This window comes from Schistocerca serialis, chromosome 8 (genome assembly GCF_023864345.2).
Source record: "Schistocerca serialis cubense isolate TAMUIC-IGC-003099 chromosome 8, iqSchSeri2.2, whole genome shotgun sequence".
Classification (NCBI taxonomy): domain Eukaryota; kingdom Metazoa; phylum Arthropoda; class Insecta; order Orthoptera; family Acrididae; genus Schistocerca; species Schistocerca serialis.
The window spans coordinates 119,039,017-119,061,900 of record NC_064645.1 but is presented as its reverse complement, the minus strand read 5'-3'; the positions used below and the strand labels follow the sequence as shown (position 1 = coordinate 119,061,900).

The 22,884-nt window shown below is 39.2% G+C and overlaps 1 protein-coding gene across 4 annotated transcripts in view; it reads right to left on the bottom strand.

Annotated features, from left to right (window-relative positions):
- The window catches only part of LOC126416167 (synaptotagmin 1-like), a 986,421-nt gene that overhangs the window by 43,084 nt on the left and 920,453 nt on the right, over positions 1-22,884 (bottom strand). For 3 of the 4 annotated variants that reach the window (XM_050083735.1, XM_050083737.1, XM_050083734.1), the window contains 2 exons: positions 17,369-17,486; positions 14,090-14,223 (listed from right to left, as the gene is read on the bottom strand). In XM_050083735.1, coding sequence (XP_049939692.1) covers positions 14,090-14,223; positions 17,369-17,486 — 252 coding nt within the window. The remainder of the gene's footprint in view (positions 1-14,089; positions 14,224-17,368; positions 17,487-22,884) is intronic. The other variant, XM_050083736.1, reaches the window with a different exon arrangement.

The window sequence follows — 22,884 nt, the reverse complement described above, 5'->3', positions numbered from 1 at the left end:
TAGCTTTCGCAACCAACGGTTGCCTCGTCAGGAAAGAGGGAAGGAGAGGGAAAGACGAAAGGATGTGGGTTTTAAGGGAGAGGGTAAGAAGTCATTCCAATCCCGGGAGCGGAAAGACTTACCTTAGGGGGAAAAAAGGACGGGTATACACTTGCACACACACACATATCCATCCACACATATACAGACACAAGCAGACATATTCAAAGACAAAGAGTTTGGGCAGAGATGTCTTTGTTTTTAGATATATTTTTCCCACGTGGAATGTTTCCCTCCACGTGGGAAAAATATATCTAAAAACAAAGATGATGTGACTAACCAAATGAAAGCACTGGCAGGTTGATAGACACACAAACAAACACAAACATACACACAAAATTCAAGCTTTTGCAACCAACAGTTGCTTCATCAGAAAAGAGGGAAGGAGAGGGAAAGACGAAAGGATGTGGGTTTTAAGGGAGAGGGTAAGGAGTCATTCCAATCCCGGGAGCGGAAAGACTTACCTCTCCCACATCCACACCGGCTGTTCAGAGTGTCCCTCTACAGGCCAACCGCAAATTAGAACAGCATGCCACCCTCCACCTCAAAAAACTATCCAATCTCCTGGTTTCCCACCTCCGGAAAGGCAACTCGCTCACCCTTCACAACCTTTCCAGCAAACCTCAACCTCCTCTCATTGCACACCGACCCAGTCTCTCCCATCTACTCAATCTCCCACTTCCAGCTCCACTCCCCCCAAAACCTCAAAATTCCAATCAACACAATCTGGAACCACAACACCCTCATTCAGTAGTTAACCTTTCCTCCAAACCTCTCTCCCAATCTGAAACCTCTGTCCTATCCAAAGGCCTCACCTTCAGCCCCACTCCCAGATTCAACCAAACAGCCCTCGTCAAAGATTTACTGTCCTACACTCGTACTCTCTGCTGGAAATATCACTTTGCCACGAAGAAAAATGGTCCTAATCCTACTCCTAATGATCCAACTCCCCAAGACACTATCCAAATTGAACCCTGCCTGGAACAGTTCCGTCCTCCGTCACAGCTGGACCCACCTCCTCTTCCTCAAAATCACCCTCTCCAAACCTTCCAGGAATTTCTGACTTCCAGCCTTGCCTCTCAATCCTTCTTAAAAAACCTTAATCCTACTCCCAACATCACCACTGCTGAAGCCCAGTCTATCCGTGATCTGAAGGCTGACTGATCCATCATCATTCTTCCGGCGGACAAGGGTTCCACGACCATGGTACTTGATCGTCAGGAGTATGTGGCTGAGGGACTGCGTCAGCTTTCAGACAACACTACATACAAAGTTTGCCAAGGTAATCCCTTTCCTGGTGTCCAGGTGGAGCTTCAAGGAATTCTCAGAACCTTAGGCCCCCTACAAAACCTTTCACCTGACTCCATCAACTTCCTGACCCCACCGACATCCCGCACCCCTACCTTTTTCCTAAAATTCACAAACCCAATCATCCCGGCCACTCCATTGTAGCTGGTTACCAAGCTCCCACAGAACGTATCTCTGCCTACATAGATCAACACCTTCAACCCATTACATGCAGTCTCTCATCCTTCATAAAAGACACCAACCACTTTCTCGAACGCCTGGAATCCTTACCCAGTCTGCTACCCTCGGAAACCATCCTTGAAACCATTGATGCCACTTCCTTATATACAAACATTCCACACATCCAGGGCCTCGCTGCGATGGAGCACTTCCTTTCACGCCGATCACCTGCCACCCTACGTAAAATCTCTTTCCTCATTACCTTAGCCAGCTTCATCCTGACCCACAACTTCTTCACTTTCGAAGGCCAGACATACCAGCAATTAATGGGAACAGCCATGGGTACCAGGATGGCCCCCTCATACACCAACCTATTCATGGGTCACTTAGAGGAAGCCTTCCTGGTTACCCAAGCCTGTCAACCCAAAGTTTGGTACAGATTTATTGATGACATCTTCATGATCTGGACTCACAGTGAAGAAGAACTCCAGAATTTCCTCTCCAACCTCAACTCCTTTGATTCCATCAGATTCACCTGGCCCTACTCCAAATCCCATGCCACTTTCCTTGACGTTGACCTCCACCTGTCCAATGGCCAGCTTCACACGTCCGTCCACATCAAACCCACCAACAAGCAACAGTACCTCCATTATGACAGCTGCCACCCATTCCACTTCAAACGGTCCCTTCCCTACAGCCTAGGTCTTCGTGGCAAACGAATCTGCTCCAGTCCGGAATCCCTGAACCATTACACCAACAACCCGAAAACAGCTGACCTGGTACAGAAGCAAATAATCAGAGCCACTTCCTCATCCCCTCAAACCCAGAACCTCCCACAGAAGAACCCCAAAAGTGCCCCACTTGTGACGGGATACTTTCCAGGACTGGATCAGACTCTGAATGTGGCTCTCCAGCAGGGATACGACTTCCTCAAATCCTGCCCTGAAATGAGATCCATCCTTCCTGAAATCCTCCCCACTCCACCAAGAGTGTCTTTCCGCCGTCCACCTAACCTTCGTAACCTCCTAGTTCATCCCTATGAAATCCCCAAACCACCTTCCCTACCCTCTGGCTCCTACCCTTGTAACCACCCCCGGTGTAAAACCTGTCCCATGCACCCTCCCACCACCACCTACTCCAGTCCTGTAACCCGGAAGGTGTACACGATCAAAGGCAGAGCCACGTGTGAAAGCACCCATGTGATTTACCAACTGACCTGCCTACACTGTGACGCATTCTATGTGGGAATGACCAGCAACAAACTGTCCATTCGCATGAATGGACACAGACAGACAGTGTTTGTTGGTAATGAGGATCACCCTGTGGCTAAACATGCCTTGGTGCACGGCCAGCACATCTTGGCACAGTGTTACAGCGTCCGGGTTATCTGGATACTTCCCACCAACACCAACCTATCCGAACTCCGGAGATGGGAACTTGCTATTCAATATATCCTCTCTTCCCGTTACCCACCAGGCCTCAATCTCCGCTAATTTCAAGCTGCCGCCACTCATACCTCACCTGTCATTCAACATCATCTTTGCCTCTGCACTTCCGCCTCGACTGACATCTCTGCCCAAACTCTTTGTCTTTAAATATGTCTGCTTGTGTCTGTATATGTGTGGATGGATATGTGTGTGTGTGTGAGTGTATACCCGTCCTTTTTTCTCCCTAAGGTAAGTCTTTCCGCTCCCGGGATTGGAATGACTCCTTACCCTCTCCCATGAAACCCACATCCTTTCGTCCTTCCCTCTCCTTCCCTCTTTCCTGATGAGGCAACAGTTTGTTGCGAAAGCTTGAATTTTGTGTGTATGTTTGTTTTAGATATATATATATATATATATATATATATATATATATATATATATATATATATATATATAGAGAGAGAGAGAGAGAGAGAGAGAGAGAGAGAGAGAGAGAGAGAGAGAGAGAGAGAGAGAGACACCAAGCAATTACGTCATCCTTCACATGTTTTGTGCCAAGAAACATCAAAAACATTCTTTTTCTTCCATGGAGTGTACATCTCCACTGTTGAGACACCCTCCAGGGGGTCCACAACTCCCGTGGATACGTGCGTGGCGAGCACGGGATCCCAAGCTAGTGCAGCTCTCTTTCCTTTCCAGGCTGCATATCTTCCTTTTCCACATCCTTCCCTGTCCCCGATCCTTCCCCCTCCCCTTCCCTTCCCCTTCTCCCTCTCTGTGGGAGTATGCTTCATGCCTATGTTCGGAGATGGATGCTTGTGACTGTAAGACGTGGTTTCTCTTCTTCTATCTCTGTACTGGAAAGTCTCTGTTCTTACTTTGTCCTTCTCTTTTCCTTGATTCTTCTCTTTACCTTCTTCTCCGTGGTGGTGTTTGAGGATTCTTCTCCTTTTCCTTGTTCCTCCCTTTCTCTTTCTTTCCTTGCTGTGCATGTCTGAAGGCCGACCCACGTGTTCCCACATGTAGCCGGTGATGGGGTAACACGTAATTCCCCACCTTCATCTTTAAATGACATTATTTTTGCTTTTAGTTGTAATTTTTTTCATTTGCGCTATTGCAGTTTCAGATTATGTGCCATTGTTATTTCTATGGCGTCCATCCTGCATGTAAATGACACAATTTTACTTATGTCATTGATAACAGTCTTTCATTCTATTACCACAGGGACTGACACAGACCTACAAGAATGTTATTTTTAACCTATCTCCATGCCATGATATGGCATTAAATCTTATGCTTCACAACAGTGCACAATGAAAAATGCAATAGTGCATTGAAAACAGTTTTAGATAAAACTGAAAATGATGTTATTTAAACAATTTATTGATGCTCTGGGCCCGTATTAGAGGAAGTTAATCATCTTCATATATTTCCTCTTCTCTTTCCTTAATACTGTCTTCAAGTTTGTTTCCTTCATATGGTACTTTTTATATATTAATTACTGAAAGCCTACTTCTTTCCTTAGTAGCCTAATGGCTTGCCATCTGATCTCTTGATATTTACACAGATGCTTCTCTTCTCTTTAAAGATTTCTTTAAGTTTGCTATAGGCAGTGTCTATCTTTCTCATTATTATGCATGGTTCAACAGCTCTACACTTCTCTTGTGGCCATTTTTGATTTACTGTTTCACACTTTCCGTCAATCTAATTTTTTAGACATTGTGCTTCTATTTGCCTGTTTCAATTGCAACATTTTTAATATTTTCTTCTGTCATACTTTAAATTCAATAAATATATTCTGTGTACCCAAGGATTCCTACTGGGCTCTATCTTTTTGCTTACTTGTTCCCTTGTGCCTTTCAACACTTTATCTATCTGAACTATCCACTGATCTTACATTGTAATCCTTTCCCCTCTTTAAGTCAATTGTTACCTAATGCTGCATTTAAAACTCTTGACAGCCAATGATTCTTTCAACTGATGCAAGTTACAGCTCCCTAATTACCTACTTTTCTGTAGTCTATGCAGTTTTAACATTCATAAATAAAATATGATCAGTATCCACATTTGTACCTGGAAGGATTTTGCCATTTAAAATCTGGTTTATAAATTTCTGTACACGAATTACATAATTTATGTGAAACCATGCAGAGTCTCCAGTTCTCTTCCACACATATAACCATCTTCAATGATTCTTAACCCAAATATTAGTAATGATTTGACTGTGCCCATGCAAAATACTGCCAAGTGACTGACTTTTCCTTTCTTTCCATTCCTCTGGTTCATGTTCTACTGTTTCTCCATCTGTTTCTTTTCTTACTAGTTAATCTGAGTCCTTCATTGTGTCCCTTAACAATACAAATACTTTCTTTTATCTAATCATACATTTATCACCTGGAGAGCTGATGGACATGTGAACTTGTAATACTGTGGTGGATTTGGATCCCTGGGAGGGGGCTACTCAAAAGGATGCTGTTATCAAGATAAATAAACCTGGCTTTCTAAGGGATGGTTGAAAATAGTTACATTCCTTCATCAGATAGGTAAGTTAGAGAATTTAAAAAAAGAGAAATGAATAGGTTAGATATAGAGGGAATTAGTGAAGTGTGGTAGCAGAGAGAACAAACTTGTGGTAAGCTGAGTACAGGATCATCAACATGAAACCAAGTAGGGGTAATGAAGGAGTAGTTTTAATCATGAATACGAAAATAGGAATACAGGTGAGCTACTACAAACAGTGTAGTTATCACATTATCATACCCACAGTAGAGAGCTAAATGACAGAAACATAATAAATATAATAAATGTCACAACACAGAACTATAGATTTGTGAGTCAAAATTGGTATCCAAAGTAATGCAAAATAACTTATTTACTCAAGCATCTCATTATAGCCTATATAATACTGAAATAGCTTTCATGAATATTGCTCACTCAAAGCAGAACCAAATTGTTTATGTGCCAAGAAACAGAAGAAAAATGTTATCAATTGACATACACTTTACCTGTAGTAATTACAAATTATTTTAAGGGTGTATTATGATAAATTCTACAAGAATAACTACTGTAACATCCTTATGGCAGATGGGAAGAGGTGTACAGAAAAGACAAAGTGATGCTAAGAAAGAACTAATGGTAATTTCAGTCTTGAATCCAGCAACAAATGAAATGTAGCATGGAAAATAATTAACATAAAAACTATATTCAGATCTTCAGGAGTTTACTGCCAAGGTGAAGGTGGCCATGTAAAATGATTGAAATACCAGCAAAATGGTAGGTAATCCTCTACGAGTTGGACTGTAGAATGTCAGGAAGTGTGAATGGGTTAGGAAAAGTAGAAAATCAGAAAAGGAAGATACTGAAGCTCAATCTAAATATATTGGAGTCAGTGAAATGAAATGGAAAGTAGATAATACAGGTTTCTGGTAGATATATATGGGGTAATATCAGTAGCAGCAGAACACTGTGTGACGTGAGCTTTATTGCTTATGAGTATGAAGCAGGTTGAAAAGCGAGTTCACAGCAAACTTTGAAGTCAGGGCAGCCACAGCTTTTATGTAATATTTTGAAAAGATAAGACTGCTTTAGCTGCAAGTCCTAAATGAATAGACGCAATCAGTTTTGCAGCATTTTAGCAGCATCAGCAGGTGAAATTAAATCAAGTCACATTCACATAAAAAAAGAGAACTCATAGTATCACAGGAACATTCTATGTGATTTTCTTTTTTGACATCTGCTACTTGCAGAAAATTTGCTGATTATGAACAATGGGTCATCCCATTCTCTTTTTTAATACGAACATGACTTGATTTTATTGCATCTGATGATGCAGCTAAAATACAATGAAAATGGCAATGCCTATGAATAAAGGACTTACAGCTAAAGCAGTCTTGCCTTTACAAAATCAAAAGCAAGCCAACACCATCACAGATAACTTCCATATACACAGTGATGACGCAAGTAGAACATGAAGAGATAAACAGAGTATATGAGGATACTGAATGGTTAACTCAGTACGTAATTTAATTGGACAGATAAAAAATCTACTCGCCAAGTGGTGACAGAACGCACACATAAAAGAAAGTTTCAATTAGACAAGCTTTTAGAGCCAGTGGTTCCTTCTTCAGGCAGAAGGACTGAAGTGGATGGAAGAGGGGTGAAGGAAAAGGACTAGAGAGGTCTAGGAAAAGGGGTAGATTTCGGGAAAGTCACCCAGATCCGCAAGTCAGGGGACACTTATCGGATGGGATGAGAAGGAAAGAATCGTTATTGGGGACTGCATCAGATGAGATTTCAATCTCATCTAATGCAGTCCCCAACAATCAGTCTTCCCTTCTCATCCCATATGGTAAGTATCCACTGACCTTTGGTTCTGTGTAACTTTCTCAAAATCTACCCCTTTCCCTAGTCTTCTCCAGTCCTTTTCCTTCATCCCTCTTCCTTCCCCTTCAACCCTTCTGCCCAAAGGAGCAGCCACTGGCTCTGCAAGCTTGCCTAATTAAAATCTTCTTCTAAGTATGTGTTCTGCCACCGCTTGGTGAGTAGATTTTTTATCCATCCAATTAAATTATTTTGTCGAAAATTGTTTTCATTCTTATAACTCAGTATGTAAATAGAGATGAAAATCTAATAAAAAATGGAACTCAGAGTTAGTGGGAAACACAGGTTCAGTTGCAGGAATGAGAGAGGAGAAACACTTTTCAATTCTACAGTAAATATTTGCTGGTAATAAGAAACACACTGTTCAAAAATCTCATAAGAGAAGGAAGTATACTAGGGAAAAGCCTGGAGACCTGGGAAGATAGGATTAAATCATGGTGAGAAAGAGATTCCAATATCAGATGCTGGATTGTAAGGCATACCCAGGAGTAAATATCAGCTCAGATCACAAAGTAGTAATCATGAAGAGTACATTGAGGTTTAAGAAAATCGTTAGAAAGACCCAATGTGTCAAGAAGTGAAATATTAAATACTAAGGTATGATGGTTTGCACTTGAAGTTCTCTGAGATTGTAGATACCATAATACTGACTATGACAGAAGCAGTTCACTTGAAAAAGGATGAACATCTGTAAAAAGGGCAATTACTGACATTGGGCAGACAACTATAGGTACAAGAGATAACTGCAAAAAGACTTTACTAACAAAAGAAACTCTTCAACTGTACAGTGTTCGCTCAACGTAGCTGAGTGGTCAGTGTGACAGAATGTCAATCCTAAGGGCCAGGGTTCAATTCCCGGCTGGGTCGGACATTTTCTCCACTCAGGGACTGGGTGTTGTGTTGTCCTAATCATCATCAATTCATCCCCAGCAATGCGCAAGTCACTGAAGTGGCATCAAATCGAAAGACTTACACCCGGCGAACGGCCTACCCAACGGGGGCCCTGGTCACATGACATTTATTTTTATTTAACTGTACAGTGAAAGAAGAAAGTACAGAACTGTTCAGCAAAAAACAAGAATGCAGCAATATAAGTGACTTGGGAGTGAAATACATAGAAAGTGGAGAGAAGCTAAAATGCAATGCCTAGAGAAAAAATGTGAAAATCGAGAAGGAAATGATTGTCAGAAGGTGAGTTTCAGCATACAGAACAGTCAAAACAGCCTTTGGTGACATTCAAAGCAAAGGCATCATAATGAAGAGTGCAAAATGAATTCCACTGTTAAGGAAAAGGAGAGAGCGGATAGTTAGAAGGAATACCAGGAAGGACTCTACCAAGGGGAGAAACTGTCTCCTGATGTGACAGAAGAAGTGTAAGTCGATTTAGAAAATGCAGCTCTACTAGTATAATCAGAGTTTAACAGATCTTTGGAAGACTTGTGATTGAATAAGGCAGAAAGGATAGATACATTCCTTTGGAATTTCTAAAATCACTTGGGAAGTGGCAACCAGACAACTGTTCAAGTTGGTACTAGTATGTAGAATCTTTGAGACAGCAGAGATACCAACATACTTTTGGAAAAATATTGTCTACGCAATCCCAAACATAAGTAGGGCAGATAAATGCGAGAATTATTGCACAATCAGTTGAACAGGCCATGCATCCAAGTTGCTGACATGTATAACATACTGGAGAATGGGAAAGAAAATTGATGATCTGTTAGATGATGATCAGTTCAGCTTTAGGAAAGATAAAGGCACCAGAGAGGCAGGTCTGATGTTGCTCCTGATAACAGAGGTAGGACTTAGAAAAAAATCAAGGCACTCTCATAGGATTTGTCAACCTAGAAAATGATGATTTTAATTGGGCAAAATGTTTGAAATCCTCATAAATACAGATATAAGCTAGAAGGGAAAAAATGGGCAATACACAATATGTACCAAAACCAACAGGGAACAATAAGACCAGAAGACCGAGAGATAAGTGCTGATGATAATATGAGCCAAACAATGACTCAGAGAGTTTTCAGTATAATACTGTCTTCCTTCCACTTGAAATTTTATGATTCCTTGATGCTACAGGATGTGTCCTATCAACCACTGCCTTCTTAGTGAAATTGTGCCTCCAGTTTTCTTTGATTCAGTGCCTCTTCATTAACTATTTGCTGTCTGCCTGATAGCTGAATGGTCAGTATGATGGACTGCCATCCTAAGGGGCCTAGGTTTGATTCCTGGCTGGGTTGGGGATTTTCTCCAGTCAGAGACTGTGTGTTGTGTTGTCTTCATCATCATTTCATCCCCATCCAGCATGCAGGTCGCCCAATGTGGCATCAAATGTAATAAGACCTGCACCAAGATGGCCAGACCTGCCCTGTAAGGGGCCTCCCGGCCAATGACGCCAAACGCTCATTTCATTTCAATTATTTGCTCTACCCATCTACTCTTCAGCATTCTTCTGTACCATCACATTTCAAAAGCTTTTCTTCTCATCTGAACTACTTATTGTCCAAGTTTCACACTAATTAAAGGCTATATCCCACGCAAATACCTTCAATACAGTGTACTAAGACTTAACATTTCTATTAGTTGTTAACTAATTCCTCTTTTACAGAAATAATTTTCTTGCTTTTGTCAGTCTTCATTTTACATACCCCCTACTCCACCTATTATCTGTTATTTTGCTGCTCAAATAGTGAAATTCATCTACTAATTGTAGTGCCTCATTTCCTAATCTACTTTCCTCATAATCACCTGTTTTAACTCAACTATATTCCATTAACACTTTCTTTCTTCATCTTCTAATTTAATTCAGAATTGCCTGATTTAGTTCAACTACATTCCATTACCTGTTTTACTTTTGTTGATTTTACTTTATAACCTTTTTCCATGATACTATCCTTCTGTCAAACTGTTCTTTCAAGACTTCATGACCTTTGCCATCTCTGACAGAATTACAATGTCATTGGCAAACCTCAAAGTTTTCATTTCTTCTCCCTGAACTTTTAATTTCCAGTCCAAATTTCTCTTGGTTTCCTTTACTGCTTGCACAATGTATAACACTGGGGATAGGCTTTGACTCACTCCCTTATTAGCTACTGCTTCTTCTTCATGTGCTTTGACTCCTCCAACTGCAGTCTAGTTTCTAAACAACTTGTAACTAATGTCACTCCCTGCATTTTATCCCTACTACATTCAGTTTTGAAGAGCACTGTCCAGTCAACACTGTCAAAGTTTTCTCTAAATCTACAAATCTAATGAACACAGGTTTGCCTTGCTTCAACATATCTTGCAAGATAACTTGTAAGGTGAGCATTGCCTTGTGTATTCCTAAATTTCTCTGGAATGCAAACTGATCTTCCCCGAGGTCAGCTTCTACCAGTGTTTACATTATTCTGCAAATAACTCTTGCCATTATTTTGCAATGAAGAAATATTAAACTGATGGTTTTGTAGTATCCACATCTGTCAGCACCTGCCTTCCTTGGATCTGGAATTATTACATTCTACCTGAAGTCTGAGGGCATTTCCCTCATGTCATTTATCTTGCACACCACACAGAAAAGTTTTGTCATGGATGGCTCTTCCAACGATCCCAATAATAGTAAGGGGATGTTGTAAAGATGTGCATGTACACCCATAAATATCTGCTTTGGCACACACTTTTTTCTGGAAAGTCCATTGTTGAAAGTGTCAAAAAGAGTTATGTTTGATGTATCAAAGCCTAAAGTTTCAGCAATAATAAGTGTAAGCTCTGGAGATGATAAGCATTCTAATTATACATAAAAACTGTCACAAAACATGGACATATTCTTGCAGAATCATGGAAGATATATGGCACACATTGTAGAAAACAGTTTTTTAACATTCTTGAGGTGTGTGGAATCATGAATCCTGGTACTTAAGTTCAAAAAATGTTAGTAGGCTGTGATCTTAAAAGCACAAAAAATGATTATGTGAACCTAATAGGTGGTGTAGTGTGCAATGAAGGTTATGATTTATGCAAATATGCAAGGAGAAATTTTTGGCACTTCATCACTCCAAGGTATTTGTTGTGAACATTTCAAAGAGACATGATTTGATCTATGGTCATATGCAAATGAAGCTACCTCACAAACGAACAATAAATTAACAAAGACTTGCAAGCATTTTGTGTTATAAGTGTAAGCAATTTTAGCAGAGAGTTGTTTACTAATCACAGAATATAGCAAATATGCAAGAAGAAGACATAATGACTGCACACTCAGAACTTATTCCCCTTCAATCATTATAGCAATCAAGGTAATTTACAGGCTCAGAATATTCTAAGAGCAACAGTTAACAATGAGCCTGTTTGTTTCAATGCTCTCACATATTTTTAGGGAATTTTTGTAAAATCAAGTATTCGAAAAGCCTTTGACATTCAGAAAGACTGTGCAGTGTGGCACTTAGAGGCATGTGCAACTGAAATGGTATTTCAGATAGGTAGGGTCACAATTTACTACATTTAAGTGGTTCTATCTGCAGTATTAGGGAATTTTGCCTTTTGAAGTCCAATTGGGGGAACAAAAGATGGAGAAAGATATACAGTGATAGAGCTACAGTGACCACTCATCTTAACTGGGATAAGCTATACAGGCAATGAAGAGTGAATAAATACTATAATACTGATATAATGGAAGGAAACATTCCACGTGGGAAAAATTATATATAAAAACAAAGATGAGGTGACTTACCGAACAAAAGCGCTGGCAGGTCGATAGACACACAAACAAACACAAACATACACACAAAATTCAAGCTTTCGCAACAAACTGTTGCCTCATCAGGAAAGAGGGAAGGAGAGGGGAAGACGAAAGGAAGTGGGTTTTAAGGGAGAGGGTAAGGAGTCATTCCAATCCCGGGAGCGGAAAGACTTACCTTAGGGGGAAAAAAGGACAGGTATACACTCGCACACACGCACATATCCATCCACACATACAGACACAAGCAGACATGTACACCAACAAAATATGTCTGCTTGTGTCTGTATGTGTGGATGGATATGTGCGTGTGTGCGAGTGTATACCTGTCCTTTTTTCCCCCTAAGGTAAGTCTTTCCGCTCCCGGGATTGGAATGACTCCTTACCCTCTCCCTTAAAACCCACTTCCTTTCGTCTTCCCCTCTCCTTCCCTCTTTCCTGATGAGGCAACAGTTTGTTGCGAAAGCTTGAATTTTGTGTGTATGTTTGTGTTTGTTTGTGTGTCTATCGACCTGCCAGCGCTTTTGTTCGGTAAGTCACCTCATCTTTGTTTTTATACTATAATACTGATAATTACATGACATGGATGCGGAGGTTCAACACATATTATGAGTATTTAGCAATAAGAGGAGTCTCTATCACGGGTGAAAAAAAGGAAATGCATATCCACCCACACACACATACATACATGTACACCAACAAAAAAATAACCTGGACAACTAGAAATGCTGCATTAGATTAAGCTGATTAACCCTTTTGCAGGCGCATTTTTTGTAGCAACTTAGTGAAGATAATTTTTTTGCTGTCCTATTAGAATTGTGATCAACTGACTATATTTATTTTTTGATAACTTTAATTTTGTGATTTAGGACCAAAAACTATGGTGGTACATATATCACCACAGCAACTTTGTGAAGGATTGAAACTATGGTGTAAATGGATTTCCCACTTCCCTTTTGTGAGCTGTTAGGTGATGCCATTACATGTAAAAAATAATGAACAGTGTTTTCGGTTTTTATTTAATTTTTTCTTTTAACTTATTTAAAAAAATAGTTGTCACTGATATTAAAGTTTACTTAACACAATGTGAAAAGAATCCTTGAAACTTTATCATGCAATAAAGGTATGATCTGATGCAGGTCACAATAATGTACACTGCAGAAGCAAAGCAATGTGCTCTGACAACAGTAGTGGTCCCATGACAAACAGAAATTGGTTGTTGTAGCAGTTTTCATACACATGGTGCAGTGTAGTATCACACGATGTCAGGCATAGACAGAGGTTGTAGGACTTATCGCAAAAGCTTTGGGATACCCCAAAGTTGGTGGTGACAGATCAATTTTGTGGTAAGTATACTCGCCAAGCCTCTTCCAGAAACTATTTTGGTATTAACCATACTTCCCAGTAACCATTAAAACACCGTTATATGCTGGGATATAGACTTCCCACAGTCCTGAGGACTATATTTCACAACAGTAAACAAAAATGAAAATATAAAGCTGTGCACAAATGAAATAATAATTATTAGGTGTTACTGCATATTTGCTACAATGTTAGTGCAGTGGAGTGCCACTAGATGCCAGGAGTGTACAGAAGTGCAAACACATATTCCCTCAAAAGCTGTAAAGAAATACTTTTAGTGTGGAGTATATCCACCACGGTCCACGAAAGGGTTAAATACCTTGCTTAACACATCTCATTACTGCAATTTCAAATTTTAACATTTACTTTCATTAGCTTTTTGGGAATGAACATTTTCCTTGGGTAATACTATATGAATCCATAAACTTCCACTTACAATCTATGGTGTTGAGTAACAGCTGTGAAGAAATTGCTCAAAGATAGTAGTTACACATTATCACACACAAGATGCAGTGGGTATTAATAAACAAGTGAATGGTCAATTTTCAATAACAGCTTTTCTCAGTGGTTTGTAACTCACATACATAGTAAACAAAAATGAAAATCATAAATCGGTGCACAAATGAAATAATAATTATTAGGTGTTACTGCATATTTGCTACAATTTTTCATGAGAGTGTAAAAAGTATGTACAAACCTGAATTTGTTCAAATGGCACCTCAAAAGTAAATGATTCATTATAGTAAGGGTTTAATGTACACTTCTTGATACTTGTCTTCTTTTTCTTGAGGCGTTTTCCATTCTGCATCAGTGCTATCTTTACATATGGGTCTGTAAAACAAAACAATTGTACTCATAACTATAAAAACAAGCATGTTGACATATAACTCTGTTTACCATGTGTTTGAAGTTATTTTGAGGAATAATGGACATATTTATGACAAGTCCATTTTTGCAGTCAGAAATAATATTAATTTCATTTGTCTTTAACATGAAACATACACATTAGTTAAAACTAGTTACACTTCTAAGTGAATCAAAGAAAACATCACACACAACTCACTTGGAATAACCCACTTTCACCCAATAAAAGTAATAACCACAGTTTTATAGTTTGTAAAATTACAAGTCTTGTAGTTGAAAAAGTTCTTGAAACTTTACAAAGGCAGTATTCAGTTTTATAATTTGTAAAATTGCAAGCCTTTTGGTTGACAAAGATCTTGAAACATTATGAATGGCAGTATTCTCACAGAGTGACAGACATAAATATGATTAAAAATCACTGAATAGTAGATGCACTGAATTGTTAACATGCACACAAACAACATTAAAAACTGTCTAGTTTTTGGACAAGTCCTTTCTCAGGAGGCATGAGGTGTATGGGTTAGGAATGTGGGAGGGAGAGGAAGCAGGTGTATGGGATAAAAAGGAACACACAGGCCTGGGTACCAGTGAGTTTGTGCAGCACACAAAAATAATAATGCAGAGGGCTGGACTGGTAAAGCATTACAGCAGAGGAGGGGGAGACTGTGAGGATGATGTAATAGGTGCAGGGTGATTGAATTTAAGGTCTTTATGCAGGATGGAGATGGGCATGGGGCAGGGCTATTAACAGGAATTAAGGCCAGGAGGATTATGAGAATGAAGAATATGTTATAAACAAGGAAACCTCAAAAAGAACATGTTGCAAGAGCAAATTCCAACTAATCAGTTCAGAAAACTTGGTGCTGGGGAGATGGATTCATACAGCACAGGTTTTTAAGCAACCACTGAAACTGAGTATGTGCTCTCAGCAGTGTTTTCTGTCACTAAGTGATCAACATTGCTCAAGCCACAGACAGAGAGTGACCATTGATTCAGGTGAATAGATGGTTAATGGTTGTGCCCACACATAATGCTGTGCAGAAATTGTAACAACACAGCTGGTATATTTCATGGCTGCTTTTGCAGGTGACCCTGCCTGTGATGGGATAGGATAAGCCCAGGAAGAGACTGGAGTAGGATGTGCTGGGCAGGTAGATCACACAGATCTTGCACCTAAGTCTTCTGAAGCGATATGTTACCAATGTGGTGGAGGGTTGGGAGTGGGTGTAGCATAGGGGTAGACAACGATATTGGTTGGGTGGTGTAATACCACTTCTCAGGAGGGGTGGGAAGGATTGTGGTTAATTAAACCTGGGGTGAGTCATTTTCTCCAGTCCTATTAAAGCACATTTGATTTAAAACAGCCCAGCTAATCAGAAAACATACACCCATTGTCAAAGACTGTAGTGAGACTCACAGGTGATGCTGGAAATAAGAAAACCAGTGTTAATGTAATGGCTGTGTGTGTACAGCACAAAAGAATAAATGTCAAATACCCTACACTAGATAACAAGGAACAGTTTTCTGTTCTTGAACAAAAGTAATCACCTTGTTCAAATATTTTTCATTTACATGTTGATAAAATCACAGGCAACCATATTAAAATGATACAATTAAGATACTTATGTGGAACTAGTAAAATAAGCTTTTATAGGAAACTCACTGTTCTGACTTATGAAATTTACCACATCCACATTGTAAGATGAAGCAGAATATTGCACTGTGACAGTCCAATAAGAATGCAGAATCAAGATCACACAGATTAAATTCCAGTATATCCTCCTGACATATTTAACAGCCGGCTTTGTAGAAAATGAAGAAAAGAAGATGAAACAAAAGCTATCTTACCATCTTACTTAACTGCAACTACATGATATCAGTATGGTGCACAAGTACAAATACTTGAGCAAACGGAGAGGGCAGACACAAAAAGCTGAAGATATAAATTTCATATACTCTGGAGAATAGATCTTGTTCATGTTACTTGTTACTGCTGCTGCTGATGGTGGTATTAGCAAGCAAAGCCATGAAAACAGCAGCTCTTCATATGTACAGTAAAAACTGCTGAAGTTCCGGCAAGTTAACAAAAGTTCTTTCCTCCAAACAACTTCCTCTTTGTCAGAAACAAGTTTGAGAAATTCAATAATATGATGAAAAGTACAGTTTTGACATTAAGCTGATGTTCAGTGATAAATCAGAATTTCATTTTGCATAAATCATAAGTCCCATATTGAATGCATAAAATTATTTGTATCAGAAAGGCTTCATTTCACAACTAAACATCTTTAGGGGCATCTGGAGCCAACGTTTTCAGTGGCGTGTTTTTTTACAAAAATGAATGGATATTTTTTTTCTTTAATGACGTCAGTTACCATTCATTACCATTATTCTAGGAAATGAATCTGACAGTGGACTTGAGTCATCAAATTATGTAGTGCTCCATCAAATTTATAGGATAATGTTTGTGAATGCATAAATTAATCTGTACATATTATTTTGAGTTGCAGGCAACCACAGCGAAACCTACACATTTTTATAAGAAGGCAGAGAAACACCACTCTTGCTGTAGAAAGCTTTGATTTAACAAAAACTTTCTACATTCAGAGTCATATTTTTGCCTTCTTATAAAAACCTAAATAAGAATTCACTACATCACTGGTGGGATATATCTTGCCAAGGATTAAGGCCTACGTGGTTAAAATCGCAAAATCTCCATAGGCTGCAATGGCAGCAGTCATTTCTGTAGTCATGACTGATATGTAGAAACGCAGACAAGCTGAAAGGCTACTTGATACTTAAGACAAAGTGGTAATTGTATCATTTAATTTACCTCTGTAAAAATGTCACCTCTTGACATATTTCACGGATTTTGTCAACACAGTGTATGTCTGTGTCAAGGAAAGTGATCATCTGGCATTGCAATAGTTGAAACTGTAAAGGTTACTTGTGTAAGTAATGCTTTTTTTTTTCTCTCTGCCTGAAAACTTATATGTAAAATCAATGAAGAAGGAAAAAACAAAAATGCATAAATTTATTGCTGCAACCAACAGTCAAAGAAAACATTTTACAAAAGTACTACAATTTTTTTTAATAGGAAAGCTATAATTGTAACCTGAAAGTCCTCCCACGTCCATCTTCTTCAGGTTCTTTGCTTCTAAGATGACAACTGTGAGCTTGCCTGCTGTTGGCACATACCGTAGAGAGAAGCAGATGTCTCCCAGCTTGTTTTCCTGTTAGCATTAAATTCATTAAACATCATCGTAAAGCTGAAAACTGACTAGTATGTCTTCCAGGCTGGTAGTATTTGCTTTACAGTAAATGAATGGTTGTTCTTTATCAGTGAAATGATGTGGTCATAAAAAATTTAGTTTCTTCCCTACCTCTTTTGCAGACCCAAGTTGACAGGGGAAAAAGAAATAGGTGGCATGTCTTATGTGAGTATAGAGAATACTATACTCAGAAAAGAGAACATGATAGAAACAGAAAATACAGATTTTCAACATGATATCACTGAAGTACACACATGGCACAAGTCTAAAAGGCAAAGCTAAAAAACTAATAGGCTGTTGGGCCTACCTTTGTGTTTAACGTAGATAACCCATTAGAGCTTCATGAACAAGTGGCAGTAGCCTACATGTTTTCATCACACTATGGTATTGTTATTGTTGCTAGAGTGATTTTCTATGTAGCTAAAGCTCCATTGTGACCCATGAATGTTACATGGTGCTTCAGTCAAAGTTTAAAGTGCATAACTCACTGAGTTCTACCTAATCTTCAAACTACAAGGTATAATAATATTAATATACTCCCAGATGGAAAAATGATGTCTTCCAAATTTTTTCCACACTGTGGGAAGCATATTATTACTCAAATACGAGGATGTGTTGAAAAATAATGCGACTGAATTTTTTATGTGTAAGTTCTTAAAGCTTTTTAGATAAAATAAATGTTATAATCATTCTGCATCTTTATTCTTCATGTCTACTATTTGCAGCCCTCTGCCGGAAAAGGGCTCTGAATGGTAGCATGGTGGTGTGTACCATAACTATGTCATTACATGGAAACAGCATGCTGTAATCAAGCTCCGAATTCAAAGAGTTCATCCACACATGGTGCAACCTCTCCTTCAGTGTGACAATGCCAGGCCACATGCTAGTGCTGTGAAATATGCAATATTTTGATGCCTTGGGCTCCCTGCCATTGGTAATCTTCCATACAGTTCCAATGTGGCCCCATTGGATTTTCATCCATTTCTGAAACTTAGAGAATACCTTCAAGGATTTCACTTTGATAGTGATGAAGTGGTGCAAGCAGAGATGAGGTTGTTGTTCCATCAACAAAGTCAAACATTCTACAGTGACGGTATCAAGAAATTGGTCTCTTATTGTGGGAAATATCTTCATCACCAAGGTGACTACATAGAGAAATAAATATGTAGACATGAAGAATAAATATGCAAAATGTTAATAATGCTTGGTTTATTTAAAAAGCAATAAGAGTTATCACATAAAAAATTCTAAGGCCCTGCTTTCCAACACGTCCTTATATTTTGATGCAGTCAGAGCTCATCAATACATTGTATAAAAGTAATGGTGAGGTCACAGTATTTTTGGGAAATGGGTGTATGGCCCCCCTCCCCCTGTCCCCCCTCCATGGAAAGACACAGATCATCAAAATTCGATTTTGTTATAACATACACTGATAAAATTCATTTAACAGCATTGAAAAACTTCTTCAAGGCAGTTTTCACCTTCCAGGAAGTGTGCTGTTACTAAGCAATATTGAAACTAACTTAGCCTGAGCACATAAATGTGGTTCCAATGGGTTAACATGTGTCATATACAGTGCAAAAATCCATAGTAAGGAAGCTCAAGGCAAAATGCTGACAACATCATGGCCACCATGATATTTTCACAGCTATGGAGCCTATAAGCCCATGTTGTGTCAATGTTGATGTCACTCCCTAAATAAATTACTTTACAATGTAAACAAGATTAATTAAATCCATCTTGGAGGTTGAGAAGAACAGGTACTGTTTCTCATGTCCATGTGCAGAAGCAGTATGTTGGCACTCTGTACCATGGAGCCTAAATGATACATACTTCCACTGACTAGCTGCCACCATCTGTGTCAGTGATATGGACATTTGACAATGCTTGCACACAGAGCAAGTAATGTAGGTGATAACTGATTGAAGTGAAAAGTACACTTGGTTTTGACACACAAACAAGTGAAAATACTAAGAAAGTACTGATGACACATGGTGTCAAAGATAAGCATGTATAAACAGAACAGAAGACTGCATTCCTACTGTAATTTTAATATTGCCTCTATAAAAACCAGTTAGCCTTTCACCAATAATGGAAGACTTTTCCAGTATTTAATGGTTACGAAACTGCCTCTAAGGATCATAATTAAATCATAAGTGTAACAGGAGTTCCAGGACACTCTTTATAAACACACTGATCAGCTGAACATTATGACCACCTGCCTAATAGCTGGAATGTCCACTTCTGGCATGGATAACAGTGGCAACACACCTCGGCAAGGAAGCACTGAGGCCTTGGTAGGTCCCTGGAAGGAGTTGGCATCACATCTGTGCACACAAGTCACCTAATTCCTTAAATTCTGGGGAGGGGAGTGACGACTCTGATGCCACATTCAATCACATCACATATGTGTTCAATCGGGTTCAGATCTGGTGAGTTGGTGGGTCAGCACATCAATTGGAACTCACCACTGTGTTCCTCAAACCAATCCGTCACACTTCTGGCCTTCTGACATGGTGCATTTTCTTGTTGACAAATGCCCCTGCCGTCGAGAAACATGATCATCATGAAGGGGTGTATGTGGTCTGCAACCAGTATACAACACTCCTTGGCCTTCGTGGTGCCTTGCATCAGCTCCACTGGATCCGTGGATGCCCACATGAATGTTTCCTAGAGCATAATGGAGTTGCCGCTAGCTTGTCTCCATCCTGGATCTCAGGTGTCAAGGAGCTGTTCCCCTGGAAGACGACGGTTTTGCACCCTCCCATCGGCATGACGAAGAAGGTATTGGGATTCATCAGACCATGCAATGTTCTGCCAGTGCAGCAACCTCCAGTGCTGATGGTCATGTGCCCATTCCAGCCATAGCTGCTGATATTGTGGTGTTAACACTGGCACATGCACGATCGCCAGCCGCAGAGGCCCATTGTTAGGAGCGTTTGGTGGTGCACTGTGTGTTCAGACAAACCTGTAATCTGCCAAGCATTAAAGCCTGATGTTAGTTCCACCACATTTCACTGCCTGTCCTATTTTACCAGTCTGCCCAGCCTACGACGTCTGACACCTGTAATGAGGGGTGGGTGGACACCCAACCCCATGATTTCTGGACATGGTTTCACCTTCCTGTTGCCACATGTTGAAGACGCTCACCACAGTACTCCTTGAACACCTGACAAGTTGTGAAGTTTCCAAAATGCTCATGCCAAGCCTCTAGCTTATCACAATCTACCCTTGGTCAGACTAGATAGATTGCACACCTTCCCCATTCTACACACAGACAGCACACTCACTGACACTACTACATGCACCATGCGTGTGTCTGACTAGCGGTTATTCCTCGCCTGGATGGGTTTATATTGATAGTTGGTTGGTGGTCATAATCGTTCTGGCTGATCAGTTCATGAAAAGCTCTTCATGAAATGAATACCTTCATCAGTTTCTGTCTTAGACATTTCTCTCATTCGTGCAACTAATAGAGGAACTGCAGATAAAAGTAAATTAGCAGGGCCTTAAATCAGGTGCAATATTTTTAATACTGAATACTAAGTTATTAATCGAATAATGACACACAGATTCCTGATTATCATTAAAAAAGTAAATTATGACAATAACAGAAATTTTTGAAGTTGAACTTCTTATTTAAAGAGAGAAAATAAAATCTGCTGTGGCTTGAGAATATCATAGCTGATAAATGAAAATGCTATGAATGAGACAAAAAGGGGATGATAAATCATGATGAGGGAGGGACAAGCAGGGTACTAAGGGGAAAGTTAGTTGTGAAAGAAGAAATATTGCTAAATCTACAGAATAAATTACTATTGGAAAGTCTCAGATACTGTGATACAGAGCGTTATAGAATGTGACTTGTGGAATGGCTGTTCATTATACCAGCTTGCATGCTGGATCCTCTCATCTGTCACTGTTGCATTTAGGGTTGTCCTCAAACATCCGTTGAGACTGGGATTTTATTAAACCTCCTTCAAGTTCCTCACCCTTTTGTCATTAACCCCCCCCCCCCCTTTTTCACATCTTACTGCTGTCCCATCATTATTTTCTTCTTCTGGATGCACCTCATCTTTTCTTCTGCATCCTACAGCTTTCTCACTAACTTCTGGCTTTTTCTGATTTCCTGTATTCCGCCTGAAATCATTCACTAATGATTTTATCTCTTTCACTGATTTTTTTCCATATTCTGTATTCATGACATTCTTTTTATTAATGATATTGCTGCTTTTTTAATTTGCTAGTTTTATTTGTTTATCACACTTGGTCTGTCTAATTAATGAGCTGATTAAATGTTGTTATTATAATTCTTTTAATACAGATAATTATTATGATTTCAGATTATTTGTGTTTAGTCAAGAAGGATGCAAGATGAGGTTGATGAGGAAATACTTTCAATCAGTAAAAGTCTTGATAAGATCTTCACCCAATGCCTCCTCTTCCTTTCCTGTTATTCATATATTTGTTTTAGTTTGTTCCTACTGTTTGTGTGTAAAACCACTCCTGACTTCACTGACTTCAGTTCCTTCAGGTTCAAGTGGATGTACATAATTGCAACAGTTATGCAGAGATGAAGAGGCTTGTACAGGATAGGTAGTTTCAAATACAGCACCAAACCAGTCATTGAACTGAAGACCACAACAATAATAGCAGCAACAACAACATGCCATTTCCCTCCCTCTCCAAGCTTTCTGCAACCTTGTGTCATCTTCCTCCCCTTCTGGTCTTCCTACATACATATTCTTCTCACATCACATCAATTCCAGCAATCTCTTGATATCAGAATTATGAGTTGAGTAATATGTCAGATCTTTTTCCAATGGATAAAAATGCTAGTTCAAAAATCCAAGCAGTCATCACTAATTTTTGATACTATTCAACACTTGGTTTTGAAGGTGAGTTGAGGTCTGATCCTGAGCATTATAAACAAACTTATTTATTCATATCACTGTAGATGTTAAAAGCTAATAAGGTTATTCTTTACAAACGTTTTAGAGATGATTTATCAGAGAGTGCGATTCATAGTAGCTGTAATGTTTTTGTAGTTCAATTTGCATAAATGATTTTAAGGGACTTTTTTATAAATATTTCTTTCTGCTGTCACACCAGATGTTTGTGTTTGCTATTTTTATAATTTACACAGTAGTCCACTCTGGTGCCTTAAACTTCTTGAACTGCTATCTGAGTCTTTATAGCCTCTGATGTTTTCTCCAGCATTAAGATATGATTGTTAGGTACAGAAATAAACCTTGCACCATGGCCTAATACTCTTAAGACAGAAATCACCAAGGACACATTCTTGAACTCTTTTTGTACTAAGGATAAAAGAGAGCCGAGAACAGAGTCACAGACTGAA